General features: G+C 43.3%; 1 protein-coding gene across 3 annotated transcripts in view; it reads right to left on the bottom strand.

The window, feature by feature from the left end:
- The window catches only part of PCSK2 (proprotein convertase subtilisin/kexin type 2), a 237,542-nt gene that overhangs the window by 41,411 nt on the left and 181,506 nt on the right, over positions 1-14,625 (bottom strand). For all 3 annotated transcript variants that reach the window (XM_081554006.1, XM_081554007.1, XM_081554008.1), the window contains one exon: positions 5,249-5,325. In XM_081554006.1, coding sequence (XP_081410132.1) covers positions 5,249-5,325 — 77 coding nt within the window. The remainder of the gene's footprint in view (positions 1-5,248; positions 5,326-14,625) is intronic.

The following is a 14,625-nucleotide window of genomic DNA, read 5'->3' on the forward strand; positions in this document are numbered from 1 at the left end:
CTAATGCCTCGGAGTTCTGACCAGCCTCTGCGGCCAGGGGGTTCAGCTGGAGCTGCGGCAAGCAAGCCCACTGCTGGTCGGTACCTGTCAGCCCTTCATGGGCGTTTTGATGCTGAAACTATCTTATCCAAGAGCCCGAGTCTGCGGAGCAAAGATGGGGTGTTGGGTTTTATGCCCACGCCCAGAAGACAGTGAGCGAGTGAGTGAAAGTTGCTCAGTCGTGTCCTAGTCTTTGCGACCCCATGGACCGTAGCCCGCCAGGCTCCTCTGTCCATGGGGTTCTCCAGGCAAGAATAATGGAGTAGGTTGCCATTTCCTTCTCTAGGCCCAGAAGAGAACACCTGAAGAAACCGGCAGGCCTCGGGACTGCACAGCAGACGAGAGACTCATGCCGCCTGGACAGGAAACACTGCTCTGGCCAGAGTCAAGGGCTCAAGGCTCTCAGAACCTCAGGCAGCGGCATGCCTGGAGGGTCTTTTTCTGTGCGCACCCTGTGCAACCATAAGAGCTCTTCTCTTTTCTCCTAGCAACCGTCCAAACTTTTCATGCCTGCCTCCTCCATGGAGCCTTCTAAGATTGCTGCCCTGTGTGCCAGTCTCTAACTCCCAGACCAGTTATCCAGCTACTGAACACATCTGTACCCCTTGCCTCTACTTCTTTGCCTAATTTCTATTAATACCCTATTCACCCCAGAATATACTCACCCCTCCTCCAAAGTCGGCCTAGTACCTTCGTTTAGATCCAGGACCAAAAGCCACCTCTTCGAGTAGGCCTGTCCCCATTTCCCCAGCCAGAGATGACAAGAGGTTTGCATTTCTCCACACTCTCCTTTATTATGAGGCAGTGCTTGTAACCACCCCCCTCACTGGTGTCAAGTCCTGTCTCCACCACTCATCAGTTGTGTGACCTTGCACACATGACTTAATCTTTCTGTGCTTCAGTTTCCAAAATGGGGATTATAATGTCCACACTTATTTCAGGAGGTTAGGTTGAGAATTAACACACACAAAACAAGAAGACAGTGCCTTAAACACATGTAGGTGTTAGTCATTCAGTCGTGTCTGACTCTGCGGGACCCCAAGGACTGTGGCCCACCAGGCTCCTCTGTCCATAGGATTCTCCAGACAAGAATACTGGAGTGGGTTGCCATGTCCTCTTCCGGGGGATCTTTCCAAACCAGGGATTGAACCCAGGTGTCCTGCATTTCAGGCAGATTCTTTACCGTCTGAGCCACCAGGGAAGCCCAAGTAACTGCTTAACAGGCATTATCGTTCCTTGTATTGTTTCAACATTGGGTATACTTAGCACTCAGTGATTCAGGCTTCTGTGGCCTCCTCACGGGACACTGCAGGCTCCTCAGAAGCTTATCCACCAAAACTAATAGCTTCATGAGCACCACACTAAAGCCCCAGTTCTCTTTATCTCTTTTTATGTCCTATGACTTAATTTTAAAACGTTATTACTATTTTTAATGTTTTTATTTATTTGGCTGTGCTGAGTCTTAGTAGCAGTGCGTGGGATCTGGTTCCCTGACCAAGGCGAATGCTGGGCCACCTGCATTAGGAGCGTAGAGTCTCAGCCACTGGATCACCAGGGAAGTCCCTATGCCCTTTGCCTTTAAAATCTACTTCTTTGTATAGAAAACATCAGAATAGACAAAACTAGAGTAAAATCTCTTGTAAATATCATCATCCAGCTTCTATGATTATTAACTCATGGCTAGTTTTATTTTCTCTAATCCCCCTTACTCTCTTCTCTTCTTCCACAGGCTCCTAGCTATACTGAAGGAAATACTAGGGATACTATTTCTCCCAAGGGTGACTTTTTAATGAACTTATCCTACTCTCCTGGGAAGGATGATATATTCAGATTCTTGTGTCAAGCAGGAATCATCTCCAGGATTCCAGCACCCTACTGTTTGGACCACAGAACCTCCCAGTGCTGTGGGCCTGAACTTTGACCTGCCTTCTACCTGTAATCACTTGCTATAGTAGTTTTTATTTATTTATTTTTAATTAATTTTTTTTTTTACTGGTTTTGTAAACCAGTAAACAAAGACCATGATCTGATCTGTGGTACCATTCAGGCTTTGTAATAACAAGCCATGGTGGATGAGGATCTTTGAAAATCACTTGATAATTGTGAAAAATCTCATTTACCAGTCAGAGTGGCCACTGTGTCTTGAGTCATTGGTGCCTTAGGAGGCAAGGATCGTCCTTGCCTGACTCACGATGACTGTGTCTGAGGCAATTGGACATTTGGGGATTTCACCGCTGGCAATGAAGAATTTCATTACCCTAAGCACTCATTAGTCCTGGAGGACTTTAGCCCATTTAAAATTGAACTTTCAAGAACAAGTTTGCAAATGAAATTATTTAAGATAGAGGACACCTCCACTTTTGCTTTTGTTTTTGTTTAAAGAATATTCTTATAGCTCATTACACAGGAAGACTTACTTGTAGGGGGGGGGTGTTTGGGTTCAGAAAATGAGTGGGGGGAAACCATTCTGTTGTTTATATTTTTGTGCTTGGATCAATCCATCAGAGATGAATTTAGTATCTACTGGCTGTAGAGGGGGAGAAGGCAATGGCAACCCACTCCAGTACTCTTGCCTGGAAAATCCCATGGACAGAGGAGCCTGGTAGGCTGCAGTCCATGGGGTCGCTAACAGTCGGACATGACTGAGCAACTTCACTTTCACTTTTCACTTTTCACTTTCATGCATTGGAGAAGGAAATGGCAACCCACTCCAGTGTTCTGGCTTGGAGAATCCCAGGGACGGCGGAGCCTGGTGGGCTGCCGTCTATGGGGTCGCACAGAGTCGGACACGACTGAAGGGACTTAGCAGCAGCAGCAGCAGCAGCTGTGTGTGGGGGGCAATTAGCTGGCATGTGTAATGCTACTGCTTTTTTTTTAACTTTTTATTTTATATTGGAGTATAGCCCATTAACAACGTTATGATAGTTTCAGGTGCACAGTAGAGCAAGTTAGCCACTCTCCTACACGTATCCATTCTCCCTTAAACTCCCCTCCTGTCCAAGCTGCCACATAACATTGAGCAGAATTCCCTGTCCTATATAGCTACTGCCTTTTCTGATGGCTTGTGGACAGCTGGTGACTGACGGTGCAGAAACCAGGCCCATGCTCATGGTCCTTCTCAGAGCAAGGTTCCAGGCACCATTTATAATAATGTCTTGTCCGTGGTTTAGTGACTTCTATTTGGTGACTTCACATCCTTGTGTCTGAAAGTGGTTTATTAGCAAGGATCTAGGGTTGTAAGTCACAGGGAGTAAGAGACACTTCAAATCAAAAGTTCTCCAATCTTTTTAATATATCCTCCCTGGTAGCTCAGATGGGAAAGAATCTCCCTGCAATGTGGAGATCTGGTTTCGATTCCTGGGTCCTGTTGATCCCTGGGTCAGGAAGATCCCTTGGAGAAAGGCATGGCTATTCACTCCAGTATTCTTGCCTGGAGAGTCCCATGGACTGAGGACCCTGGTGGGCTATAGTCTATGGGGTCACAAAGAGTCGGACATGATTGAGTGACTAACACTTTCAACCTCATACACTTTTACCAACCCTAAACACACACTTACAAACTCTGCATGATGACTTTAAACTGCAAGTAAGGTTAATAGAGAGGGGGAACCATGCTCTTGCATATTAGCAATGATCTTTTTTAAATGTTACAAATTGGAATTATGTTTCCCCCTTTACTCTTTTCTGCCTTTTCTGTAATGACCAAGCCCTGTGTGCTTTGTCTATGCCCCAGACAGTCTCTGGTCAATTCAATAATTGTAGGAACACAGTCTAATCTACCTGGTCCACTTGGGACATGTCCCTGGCCATTCTTTGGTCTTTTATAATACACTTCTGTCTTTTATAATAAAAACAATGCTTATAAAATAATGGCACAACTTGGACTTAGAAACACAGAGCTTGGGTTCCAGTGTTGGCTTTGATATTCACTGGTTGTTTGGCCAGGTAAGTCAGGCAATCTTTCTGAGCCTGTTTCCTTATCACTAAACTGAGGAGGACAGCGTTTATTTCAATTACCATAAGTTTGTCACGAGAAGTAGAAGAGACGAGTAAAGTGAATAAAGACGTAGAAGTGATTAAAGTGAGCTTCAGTCATTAATTGAAGTTCATATGTTCTATCGAGTTCACTCAAAAAGATCATTAATGGGGAAGTATTAGGTTTAAAACTTGATCGATATTGATTGACAAGCCACTTGTCTCAATTTCTTGATTATTTCTTACATGTGAGAAGTGAGGCATGAATTTTACTTGGAGAAGAAAAAGGCTATATTTTCATGTTTAGTAGCAAAACAGGTTGAAGAAAAGTCATACTACCATTGAGTAGTGTTGCATAATAGTATTTCAAGCAGTCTATCAGACCTAGAATTAACAATACTGTATTGTGTATTTGAAAACTGCTAAGACAGTAAATCTTAAAAGTCTTCACCACAAGAAAAACAATTTTTTATGTGACTATGGATGGTGTCAGATGTTAACGAACTTATAGTGGTGATCATTTTGCGGTATGTACAGCTACGGACTCATTATGTTGTATCCACATGCACTCAGTCATGTTTGATTCTTTGCAACCTCACAGACTGTAGCCCGCCACTCCTCTGTCCGAGAAATTGTCCCGGCAAGAATACTGGAGTGAGTTGCCACTTTCTCCTCCAGGGGAGGTTCCCGCCTCGGGGGCACTGAGCCAGCAGGGAAGCCCTGTTATGTTGTATACCTGACACTAATTATGCCTTAGTAAAAAATACTTCAAACCTACGCCAATTACACGTACTGTTTTGTCAAAAGGGACTACATGAGCTGTTACGAGGTTACGGCGAAAACACTTTTCAAAAACATATAGACACAGACCCGAGGGGCAAAAATGTTCTCTGCAACAGTTTCCAGAGGTCAAGTGAAACTCATATGTTTACATTCACCTTGCGGTGAGTTGAGAAAGGATTTCTTATTACTCCTATTTTATCTTTAATAAGGTGGCAAGTAATTACTATTCAACTGAACAATACAGTTGAAAGAAAATTCTAGAAGAATGCTGACATATTAAAAAAAAAATTGAGAATTTAAAAAATATAGCCACAACGAAGGAAAAAGTCACAGTATAATTTCGTAAAGCACTGAGATTATTTTTCTGGTGATATTCAAGCCTTAAAACACAGAACAGAGTGAACTAAAACCCCACTCCTGATGTCCCAGACATCCCCGGAGGCCCATTTACCTGTTAAACCAGTCGTCTGTGTATCTAGGGTATGGATAGGGATCATTGCTGCTGAAGTCGTAGCTTGCCTCAGCATTCTGCAAAACACAAGGTGCATCGTTAGGTCATAAATCCAGAGCACGGGCGTGAGAAGATGCTAAGAGATGCAACTGTCTTATGTGGATGGTCCCTCACCCAGGGCTATGTCAACCTGCTCTCTGGACCAGCCCTTGAAGAGGTGACAGAGCAGATGTGTGTCCATGGAGGTTTCTATCCTCTCCTAATATCCTCTTTTCCAAGCTCCCTCACCCCATCCTGTTCTAGGCTCTCAGAGTGTTAGCGAATGTGGGTTCAGTGCTACCCGGGACCATCTCCATTTTAAGTTGAGTAACCACTGTGGGTCAGTGGGGCTCACTTGGAGCCAGGACTTACATTAAGCTTCCCTGGACTGATGGCCAGAAGGTTCTAGTTCTCATCGCACAAGTGAGGAAGCCTCTTGCTTTATGCAGAACTCATTCCCAGCTCCCAGCTTTGGGCCGACAGCGGCTTGTCTCCTTTACAATTACGAGTGTTAAACCCAAGCCCCAAACACTGGCCACAGTATCAACCACATTTATTTATTCAATAAATATCATTGCGTCTAATATATACCAGGGCTTCCCTGGCAGCTCAGCTGGTAAAGATCCACCTGCAATGCAGGAGACCCCGGTTTGATTCCTGGGTCTGGAAGATCTGCTGGAGGAGGGATAGGCTACCCACTCCACTATTCTTGGGCTTCCCTGGTGGCTCACATGGTAAAGAATCCACCTGCAATGCAGGAGACTTGGGTTTGATCCCTGGGTTGGGAAGATTCCCTGGAGAAGGGAATGGCAACCCACTCCAGTATTCTGGCCTGGAGACTTCCATGGACAGTCCACAGGGTGGCAAAGAGTTGGACACGACTGAGCTACCTTCACTTTTCACTTTTATATACCAGGGACTTTTCCAAGGATGGGAATACAGTGGTGACATCCCTGCCTGCATGTAACTTACAGCCTAGTTGGGGGGGCAGATATCAATCCAACAAGTAAATACAGGATTGCAAACAAGGGTCCTCTTAACCCTACAGGTTACAATGAGGAGTTTAAATTCTATGCAGTCCAGCACCTCCATTTTTCCCACTGAAAGTCTTGCCCCTCAGAAATCAATTATGTACTCACTTAATTTGTCTCTAAGTGATTTCATGTTTTAATTTTTTCCATCTCGGTCTTCAACTGGTCAGCCTTTTATTTTGGTCCATGATGGGAGATGGTCCCCCACCATCGGGTGGCTAATCCCTTCCTTCCTCCCTGCCTTGTCGGTTGCCCAGGGATGCGGAGTTCCATGAAGTTCCTCTCTTCTCTTCCCACCCTCTGTCCTTTGTTTTTGAGGTCTGCAACCAATATCCCAGATGGTTTCCTGGTCCACAGTACCCACTTGGCTGGGAATCACTGGGTTAGGTGCGTATTCCAGTTTGGAAATGTCTCGATTCCAAGGCACCCTGAGACATTTTCAGGAGTTGTGCCCTTTTATGAGACAAAACACTATAGTTTGTAATAGTGTTACATGATGTTTGCATGATGTTTTTAAGAGCAAATTGACCAGTTCCATGAGTTTGGGTTTCCATCTGTTGGGTGGCCGGAGAAGGCAATGGCACCCTACTCCAGTGCTCTTGCCTGGAAAATCCCATGGACAGAGGAGCCTGGTAGGCTACAGTCCATGGGGTCGCTAAGAGTCGGACACGACTGAGCGACTTCACTTTCACTTTTCCCTTTCATGCACTGGAAATGGCAACCCACTCCAGTATTCTTGCCTGGAGAATCCCAGGGACAGTGGAGCCTGGTGGGCTGCCGTCTATGGGGTCGCACAGAGTCGGACACGACTGAAGCGATTTAGCAGTAGCAGCACTGGAGAAGGAAATGGCAACCCACTCCAGTGTTCTTGCCTGGAGAATCCCAGGGACGGCGGAACCTGGTGGGTTGCCGTCTTTGGGGTCGCACAGAGTCAGACACGACTGAAGCGACTTAGCAGCAGCAGCAGCTGTTGGGTGGCAAAGGGCCATCAGTAGCTGGAATGACCTGAATTGTAATGCTAATGTATTAAAATGAATGTGCTTGGGGCAGAAGTCACCTTGAAATTTGTTTAAAATTTTTTCATTTAAAAGTTTTTAGCTTTATTGAGGTATAGCTGATACACAAAATATCTCATACATTTAATGTGTACATCTTGCTGAGTCTGGACATGTGTACATACTCATGACACCATCACCACAACCTAGGTACTCAACATACCCATTACCTCCAAAAATGTCCTTGTGTTCTTTCTTTGGTAAGAACATTTACCATGAAATCTATCCTCTGAACATATTTTATAGTATATAATACTGTATTGTTGACTGTTACATGACAGAGGTCTAGAATTTATTCATTTGTATAAAGGAAACATCATATCCATTGAAAAACAATTCCTCATTCCATTCAAAATTTGGACCAGTCATTGTATGTTGGGCACTGAACATGGCTATCTGTGTTCTAGAATCTGGGTCTTCCTTCAGTTCCTGGCTTTAGAGAGGATAACGTCCTGTCTCCACTGGCCATAGTTATTGGCAAATTCCCAAATCACCTGCATTTACCATTAATATAATCCCATCTTTGGGAGACCCTCTCAGATTTGGCGTATTTTTTTTTTTTCTTGACTTTTCTTGAGCTATTTAGATTCAGTTCTTTCAAGGGATACTATCTTAAAAGTAACTTCTTCCTCTTCCCTAAGTATGTTTGGTTACCTCTAAACTTCCCTGAATTTTTGAGACAAGAGCATCCTTAGGTAGGGTTGGTGGAGTGGGAATATCAAGAGGAATACAAGGTAATACTTTATCTTTGGGGTTTCAAAGCTGAGGTTGAAACTTTAAACAGTTGATTTGGAAGATTATTTGCTAAGCTTGGTTTGTTTCTCTGTAAAAGAGATTAAAAGGCCACAGTCTAAGGTGAGCTGAATGGAAAATTCATGGACTAGCCCTTGTGAGGTCCTCAGAGGGGACCCTGAGTACTACCTCTCTCTTCTGAGCTGGGTTCCTGGAGTGGGAAGGGGATGCATTGGCATATTGAACCTCAGAGAGGTCTGGGACTCATCCTAGGACAGTAGCTGAGGACCAGAAGCAGCTCTGTGGGGTGTCTTAGCTGAGGGACCTGGGGTGGCCCCCCTCTGTGCTCTGTGATGCACAGCGCAGAGCAGGAAGCAGCGGAATACTCTTGGGAGGCTGAGATTAGTGAGAACACGATGAGAGAACCAGCTGCCCCGGAAGTCCAGGGGTCAGGACAGTGAGGATCCAGGGTTCAGAGGGAATATACCAGAAGGGATGACTGAGGCCCGTGGGGGTGTGGCTGCAGCTGTTGTTTCCAAGGTGGAGAGGTGACGAGATGTGAGCTTTAGGACCCCACCCCCTCTTCTTGATTCTGTGCTAGTCCTTTGAAGCTTGAGGGCGGAGGCAGGAGGGTGGGGGCAAAACTTGAGCAGGACAATGTCAAACTTCTACCATCGGTAGAGTAGGATGTTGGATAGAAATTAAATTCCACTAGAGAAAAAATAAAATCAGAATTTTCTGCACTTTTGTGTTTGCTGCCTAAGCAGCTGACCCATTTCTCCAGGTTTCTCCCTCACAATTGTCTGCTGAGGTCTGGGCTGAGGTCTTTGGCTCTAAGTCCTGGTTCTGGAGAAAATGGCTTGCCATGAGGTGGGTTGGGGGCAGAGGGAGGAACTGGAGAGTTCTGACAGCAGAGTTTAGTTCTGAGAATACACAGACTCTGAGACCACTTTTATAGCAAGAAGAAAGACCATGTATTGTCTGAGGTCAGCTTCACCTCTGAAGGTTGAAATGGACGATGACATAGGAAATTTCATTTGTTGTCTTTACAATTAATTTGATGACTAATGCTAATTCCTTGTGTAATAGTCTATGCTGAGACTGCATATTAAGGAAGGCAAGCAGTTGTTTTTGTTTGGTCATATATTTTCTGGCTAAAAGTCAAATGATTTATAGCAAGAAAGGATGAGCAACTTTTTGCAAGGGTTCTGTTTATAATTTTATAGCCCAAACCAAATCATTTATTGATCTGAACTACAATGTTGTCATCCATAAAATTGTCTGTGTACAGGAATAAATTAAACTGGCCTTGGATTATACTAGAATTTTCTAAAATATCCATTAACATGGATGTTTGGGAGGAAGTGGAGTCTCTGTAGATTTAATACTTGGGAATCCAAGGCTAAGCCAGAAGCTTGTTTTGGTTTGAATTCTGTAACATTGTTCAAAAATACATTAGTCTATTTTCCTTTAGAAAATATTAGCTGTTTAGTGAACATAATTTAATCATTGATGATTCAGGGTCAGGCTGATTCAGAGTCACCATTAAGAACTTGAATTATCATTGTACCATAGTGGAGAAAGTTGGAAGATTGGGTTGAATTCAAAATGACCTCAGGGCATCTCTGCAAGTTATTTCTGGAAGAAACTTCTGATGATGGCTCATTTATTCTTTAAGGATTGAGTGCAGGGGAAAAAAATCTATCCAGTAATTAGTATTTCTAAGTCTTAGTTTCTGAATACTTGAATGCATAGTCAGAAAGCAACACTAGATTGCTCAGATGCTTGTTGTGTCTGACCCTTTGTGACCCCATGGACTGTAGCCCAAAAGGCTCCTCTGTCCAAGGGAATTTTCCAGGCAAGAATACTGGAGTGGGTTGCCATTTCCTACTCTAAGGGATCTTCCCAACCCAGGGATCTAACCCTTACCTCTTACATCTCCTGCATTGGCAGGTGGCTTCTTTACCGCTAGCGCCACCTGGATAGCCCCAATACTAGATTGTTGTTGTTCAGTCACTCAGTCATGTCTGACTCTTTGCGACCCCATGGACTGCAGCACACCAGCTTCCCTGCCCTTCACCATCTCCAGGAACTTGCTCAAACTCATGTCCATTGAGTTGATGATGCCATTCAACCATCTCGTCCTCTACTGTCCCCTTCTCCTGCCTTCTATCTTTTTCCAGCATCAGGGTCTTCCCCAGTGAGTCAGTTCTTTGCATCAGGTGGTCAAAGTATTGGAGGTTCAGCTTCAGCATCAGTTCTTCCAATGAATATTCAGGACTGATTTCTTTTAGGATTGACTGGTTTGCAGTCCAAGGCAGGGACTCTGAAGCGTCTTCAACACCATAATTCAAAAGCATCAATTCTCTGGTACTCAGCCTTCTTTATGGTCCAACCTTTAAATCTATACATGACTACTGGAAAAATCATAGCTTTCACTATATGAACCTTTGTAAGCAAAGCAATGTTTCTGCTTTTTAATATGCTGTCTAGGTTTGTCATAGCTTTTTTCCCAAGGAGCAAGTGTCTTTTAATTTTCATGGTTGCAGTCACTATCTGCAGTGAGTTTGGAGCCCCCAAAATACTAGATTAGCTCTCAGAAAAAAAATTTAATAATTATAGGTTTGCCTGTTTACACTGTGCATTTCCCATCAGATTGGTTTGCCTGCCCTCTTGGCTTAGTAAGGGCAAGGGACTTACAAATTTTCACAAAATCTTCGGACCCCATTATATCTGAGATATTGTCATTAAAGGCATGTCTGATGCTTGGGCTGGTCTCACCGTGGAAGCTGGTGGTAGACCTGGTAGCAACTATGTCTGAATTGCTTTAACATTTTCAGAGAAGCTTCTGAGACCTTTGAGACTGAACTCAGTTCTGGCACTGCCACCCTGACCTCCCAATCTGGACTCTATCTGCTCTGGGACCATTGGATTTTCCTTGCTGGGCTGTAGAAGTGGATGTGTCTGCAGGTGTCAGCTTGGAGTAGGGGAAGGAAAAGAGGCATTAAATCAGACAGATCTGGTTTTCAACCAGGCTATTTGGTCTTGGCAATATTCATAGTTTCTGGAAACTGAAGTTTTCCTCATCTTTGAAATGCAAATGACAAAATGGTAACTGTTTGATTGCTGTGAGGGTAAAAGGAAGGAAGGAAGGAATATGAGCTGGCAAGCACCCTATGGATGACCTTGTACTGCTTTTTATCATCTGCTTTACCTTCTTTTATCATCTATGTCAAAAGTCACAAAATATGACTCCTGAGCCACATTCAGCCCACCACTTGTTTTTCTAAATAAAGTTTTATTGGAACATAATCATGTTCATTTGCTTATGGGTTGCATATGGCTGTTTTCACACTGTAACAGCAGATTTAAGTAGTTGTGACAGAAGCCTACAAATCTTAAAATATTTACTATCTTTTACAGAAAGAATTTGCCTGCATGGATCACAGTCTTGTCATGGAGAAGGGGCTTGTGTAATTCAATGAAGTTATGAACCATGCTGTGCAGGACCACCCAAGACAGATGGTCATAGGACCATTCTGACAAATCGTGGTCCACTGGAGGAGGAAATGGCAATCCACTCCAGTATTCTTGCCTGGAGAACCTCATAAACAGTATGACAAGGCAAAAAATATGACACTGGAAGATGAGCCCCCCAGGTTGGAAAGTGTCCAATATGCTACTGGTGAAGAGTGGAGAGAAATTACTAATAGCTCCAGAAAGAATGAAGCAGCTTGGCTGAAGAGGAAATGATGCCCAGGTGCGGATGTGTCTGGCAATGAAAGTTAAGTCTAATGCTGTAAAGAACAATGTTGTTTAGAACTTGGATTGTTAGGTCCATGAATCAAGATAAATTGGATGTGGTCAAGCAGGAGATGGCAAGATTGAATACTGACATCTTAGGAATCAATGAACGAAAATGGATGGGAATGGGCAAATTTAATTCAGATGATCATTATGTCTACTACGTGGACAAGAATCTCATAGAAGAAATGGACTAACCCTTATAGTTAACAAAAGAGTCCAAAATGCAGTCCTTGGATGCAACCTCAAAAATGACAGAATGATCTTGATTCATTTCCAAGGCAAACCATCTCAACATCACAGTATTCTGAGTCTATGTCCCAATCACTGATGCCAAAGAAGCTGAAACTGACCAAGAGGACCATGAAGGCCTACAACATCTTCTAGAACTAACATAAAAAAAAAAGTCCTAAAAAAAGAGTCCTTTTCATCATAGGAAATTGGGATGTAAAAGCAGGAAGTCAAGAGATACTCAGAAGAACAGGCAAGTTTGGCCTTGGAGTACAAAATGAAACATGGCAAAGGATAACAGAGTTTTGTCAAGAGAACATTCTGGCCATAGCAAACATGCTTTTCCAGCAACTCAAGACACGACTCTACACATGGACATCATCAGATGGTTAATACTGAAATCATATTGGTTATGTTATTTGCAGCCAAAGATAGAGAAGCTCTATACAGTCAGCAAAAACAAGACCTGGAGCTGACTGTGGCTCAGATCATCAGCTGCTTATTGCAAAATTCAGGCTTAAACTGAAGAAAGTAGAGAAAACCACTAGGCCATTCAGGTATGACCTAAATCAAATCCCTTATGATTTTACAGTAGAGGTGAAAAGTAGATTCAAGGGATTAGATCTGATAGACAATGTGCCTGAAGAACTACGGACAGAGGTTCATAAAACTGTGCAGGAGATGGTGACCAAAACCAGCCTCAAGAAAAAGAAATGCAAGGCATAGTGTTGTCTGAGGAGACCTTACAAATGGCTAAGAAAAGAAGAGAAGCAAAAGGCAAGGGAGAGAGGGAAAGATATACCCAAATGAATGCAGAGTTCCAGAAAATAGCAAGGAGAGATAAGAAGGCCTTTTTAAATGAACAATGCAAAAAAATAGAGGAAAACAATAGAATGGGAAAGACTAGAGATCTCTTCAGGAAAATTAGAGATAACAGGGGAACATTTCATGCAAGGATGGGCACAATAAAGGACAGAAATGGTAAGGACCTAACAGAAGCAAAGCACAAGAGATTAAGAAGAGGTGGCATGAATACACAGAAGAACCATACAAAAAAGGTCTTAATGACCTGGATAACAATGATGGTGTGATCACTCATCTAGAGCTGGACATCTTGGAGTGTGAATTCAAGTGGGCCTTAGGAAGCATCACTATGAGCAAAGCTAGCAGGGGTGATGGAATTCTAGGTGAGTAGTTAAAATCCTAAAAGATGATGCTGTTAATGTGCTACACTTGATATGCCAGCAAATTTGCAAAACTCAGCAGTGGCCACAGAACTGGAAAAGGTTAATTTTCATTCCAATCCTAAAGAAGGGCAATGCCAAAGAATGTTCCAATTACTATACAATTGCACTCATTTCACATGCTAGCAAGGTTATGCTCAAAATCCTTCAAGCCCTAGCTTGTACGTGAACTGAGAACTTCCAGATATACAAACTGGGTTTCGAAGAGGCAGAGGAACCAGGGATCAAATTGCCAACATTTTATGGATCATGGAGAAAGCAAGAGGTTTCCAGGAAAACATCTACTTCTGCTTAATTGATTATGCTAAAGCCTTTGACTTTGTGGATCACAATAAACTGAAGAATTAAGAGATGGAATCAGACGACCTTACTTGTCTCCTGAGAAATCTGTCTGCGGATCAAAAAGCCATAGTTAGAACAGGATCTGGAACAATGGACTGGTTCCAAAGAGGGAAAGAAGTATGACAAGGCTGTATATTGTCACCCTGCTTACTTAACTTCTATGCAGAGTACATCATGCAAAATGCTGGGCTGGATGAATCACAAGCAGGAACCAAGATTGCTGGGAGAAATATCAATACACTCACATATGCAGATGACACTCTTCTAATGGCAGAAAGCGAAGAGGAACTAAAGAGCCTGCTGATGAAGGTGAAAGAGGAGAGTGAAAAAGCTGGCTTAAAACTCAGCATTAAAAAAATGAAGATCATGGCATCAGGTCCCATCACTTTATGGCAAATAGAAGGGGGAAAAGTGGAAGCAGCGGCAGATCTTATTTTATTGGGCTCCAAAATCACTGTGGACAGTGGTTTTGGCTATGAAACTAAAAGATGCTTACTCCTTGGAAGGAAAGCTAAGACACACCCAAACATTTAAAAAGCAGAGACATCACCTTGCCGGCAAAGGTCCCTATAGTCAAAGTTCCCCAAAGGAGGTGCTGTTTTGCAACTCACCCACGGGTAGGGGGAACTTTCTTCAATTTCACAAGAAAGCAGGTAAGGACTAGCATGTGTTTGAGCCACAGCAAGAAATACATCTGTCTAGTTATAGTCGTGTATAAGCCAAGACCACAGAGGAATTGTACCAGGGAGACAATGTGTCCCTGTGAGATGTCAGGTAATTCCAGACTCAAATAATATCTCACGCAGTGAGAGTTTGTGCTAATGGTACATCATAGCATGTGATTAGTTGCCAGTGTAATTTCACAGCAATAGGCACTCAGAACAAGAGTATAGGCTGCA

This window comes from Giraffa tippelskirchi, chromosome 13 (assembly GCF_054371585.1).
Source record: "Giraffa tippelskirchi isolate mGirTip1 chromosome 13, T2T-mGirTip1v1.2.pri, whole genome shotgun sequence".
NCBI classification, from domain to species: Eukaryota; Metazoa; Chordata; class Mammalia; order Artiodactyla; family Giraffidae; genus Giraffa; species Giraffa tippelskirchi.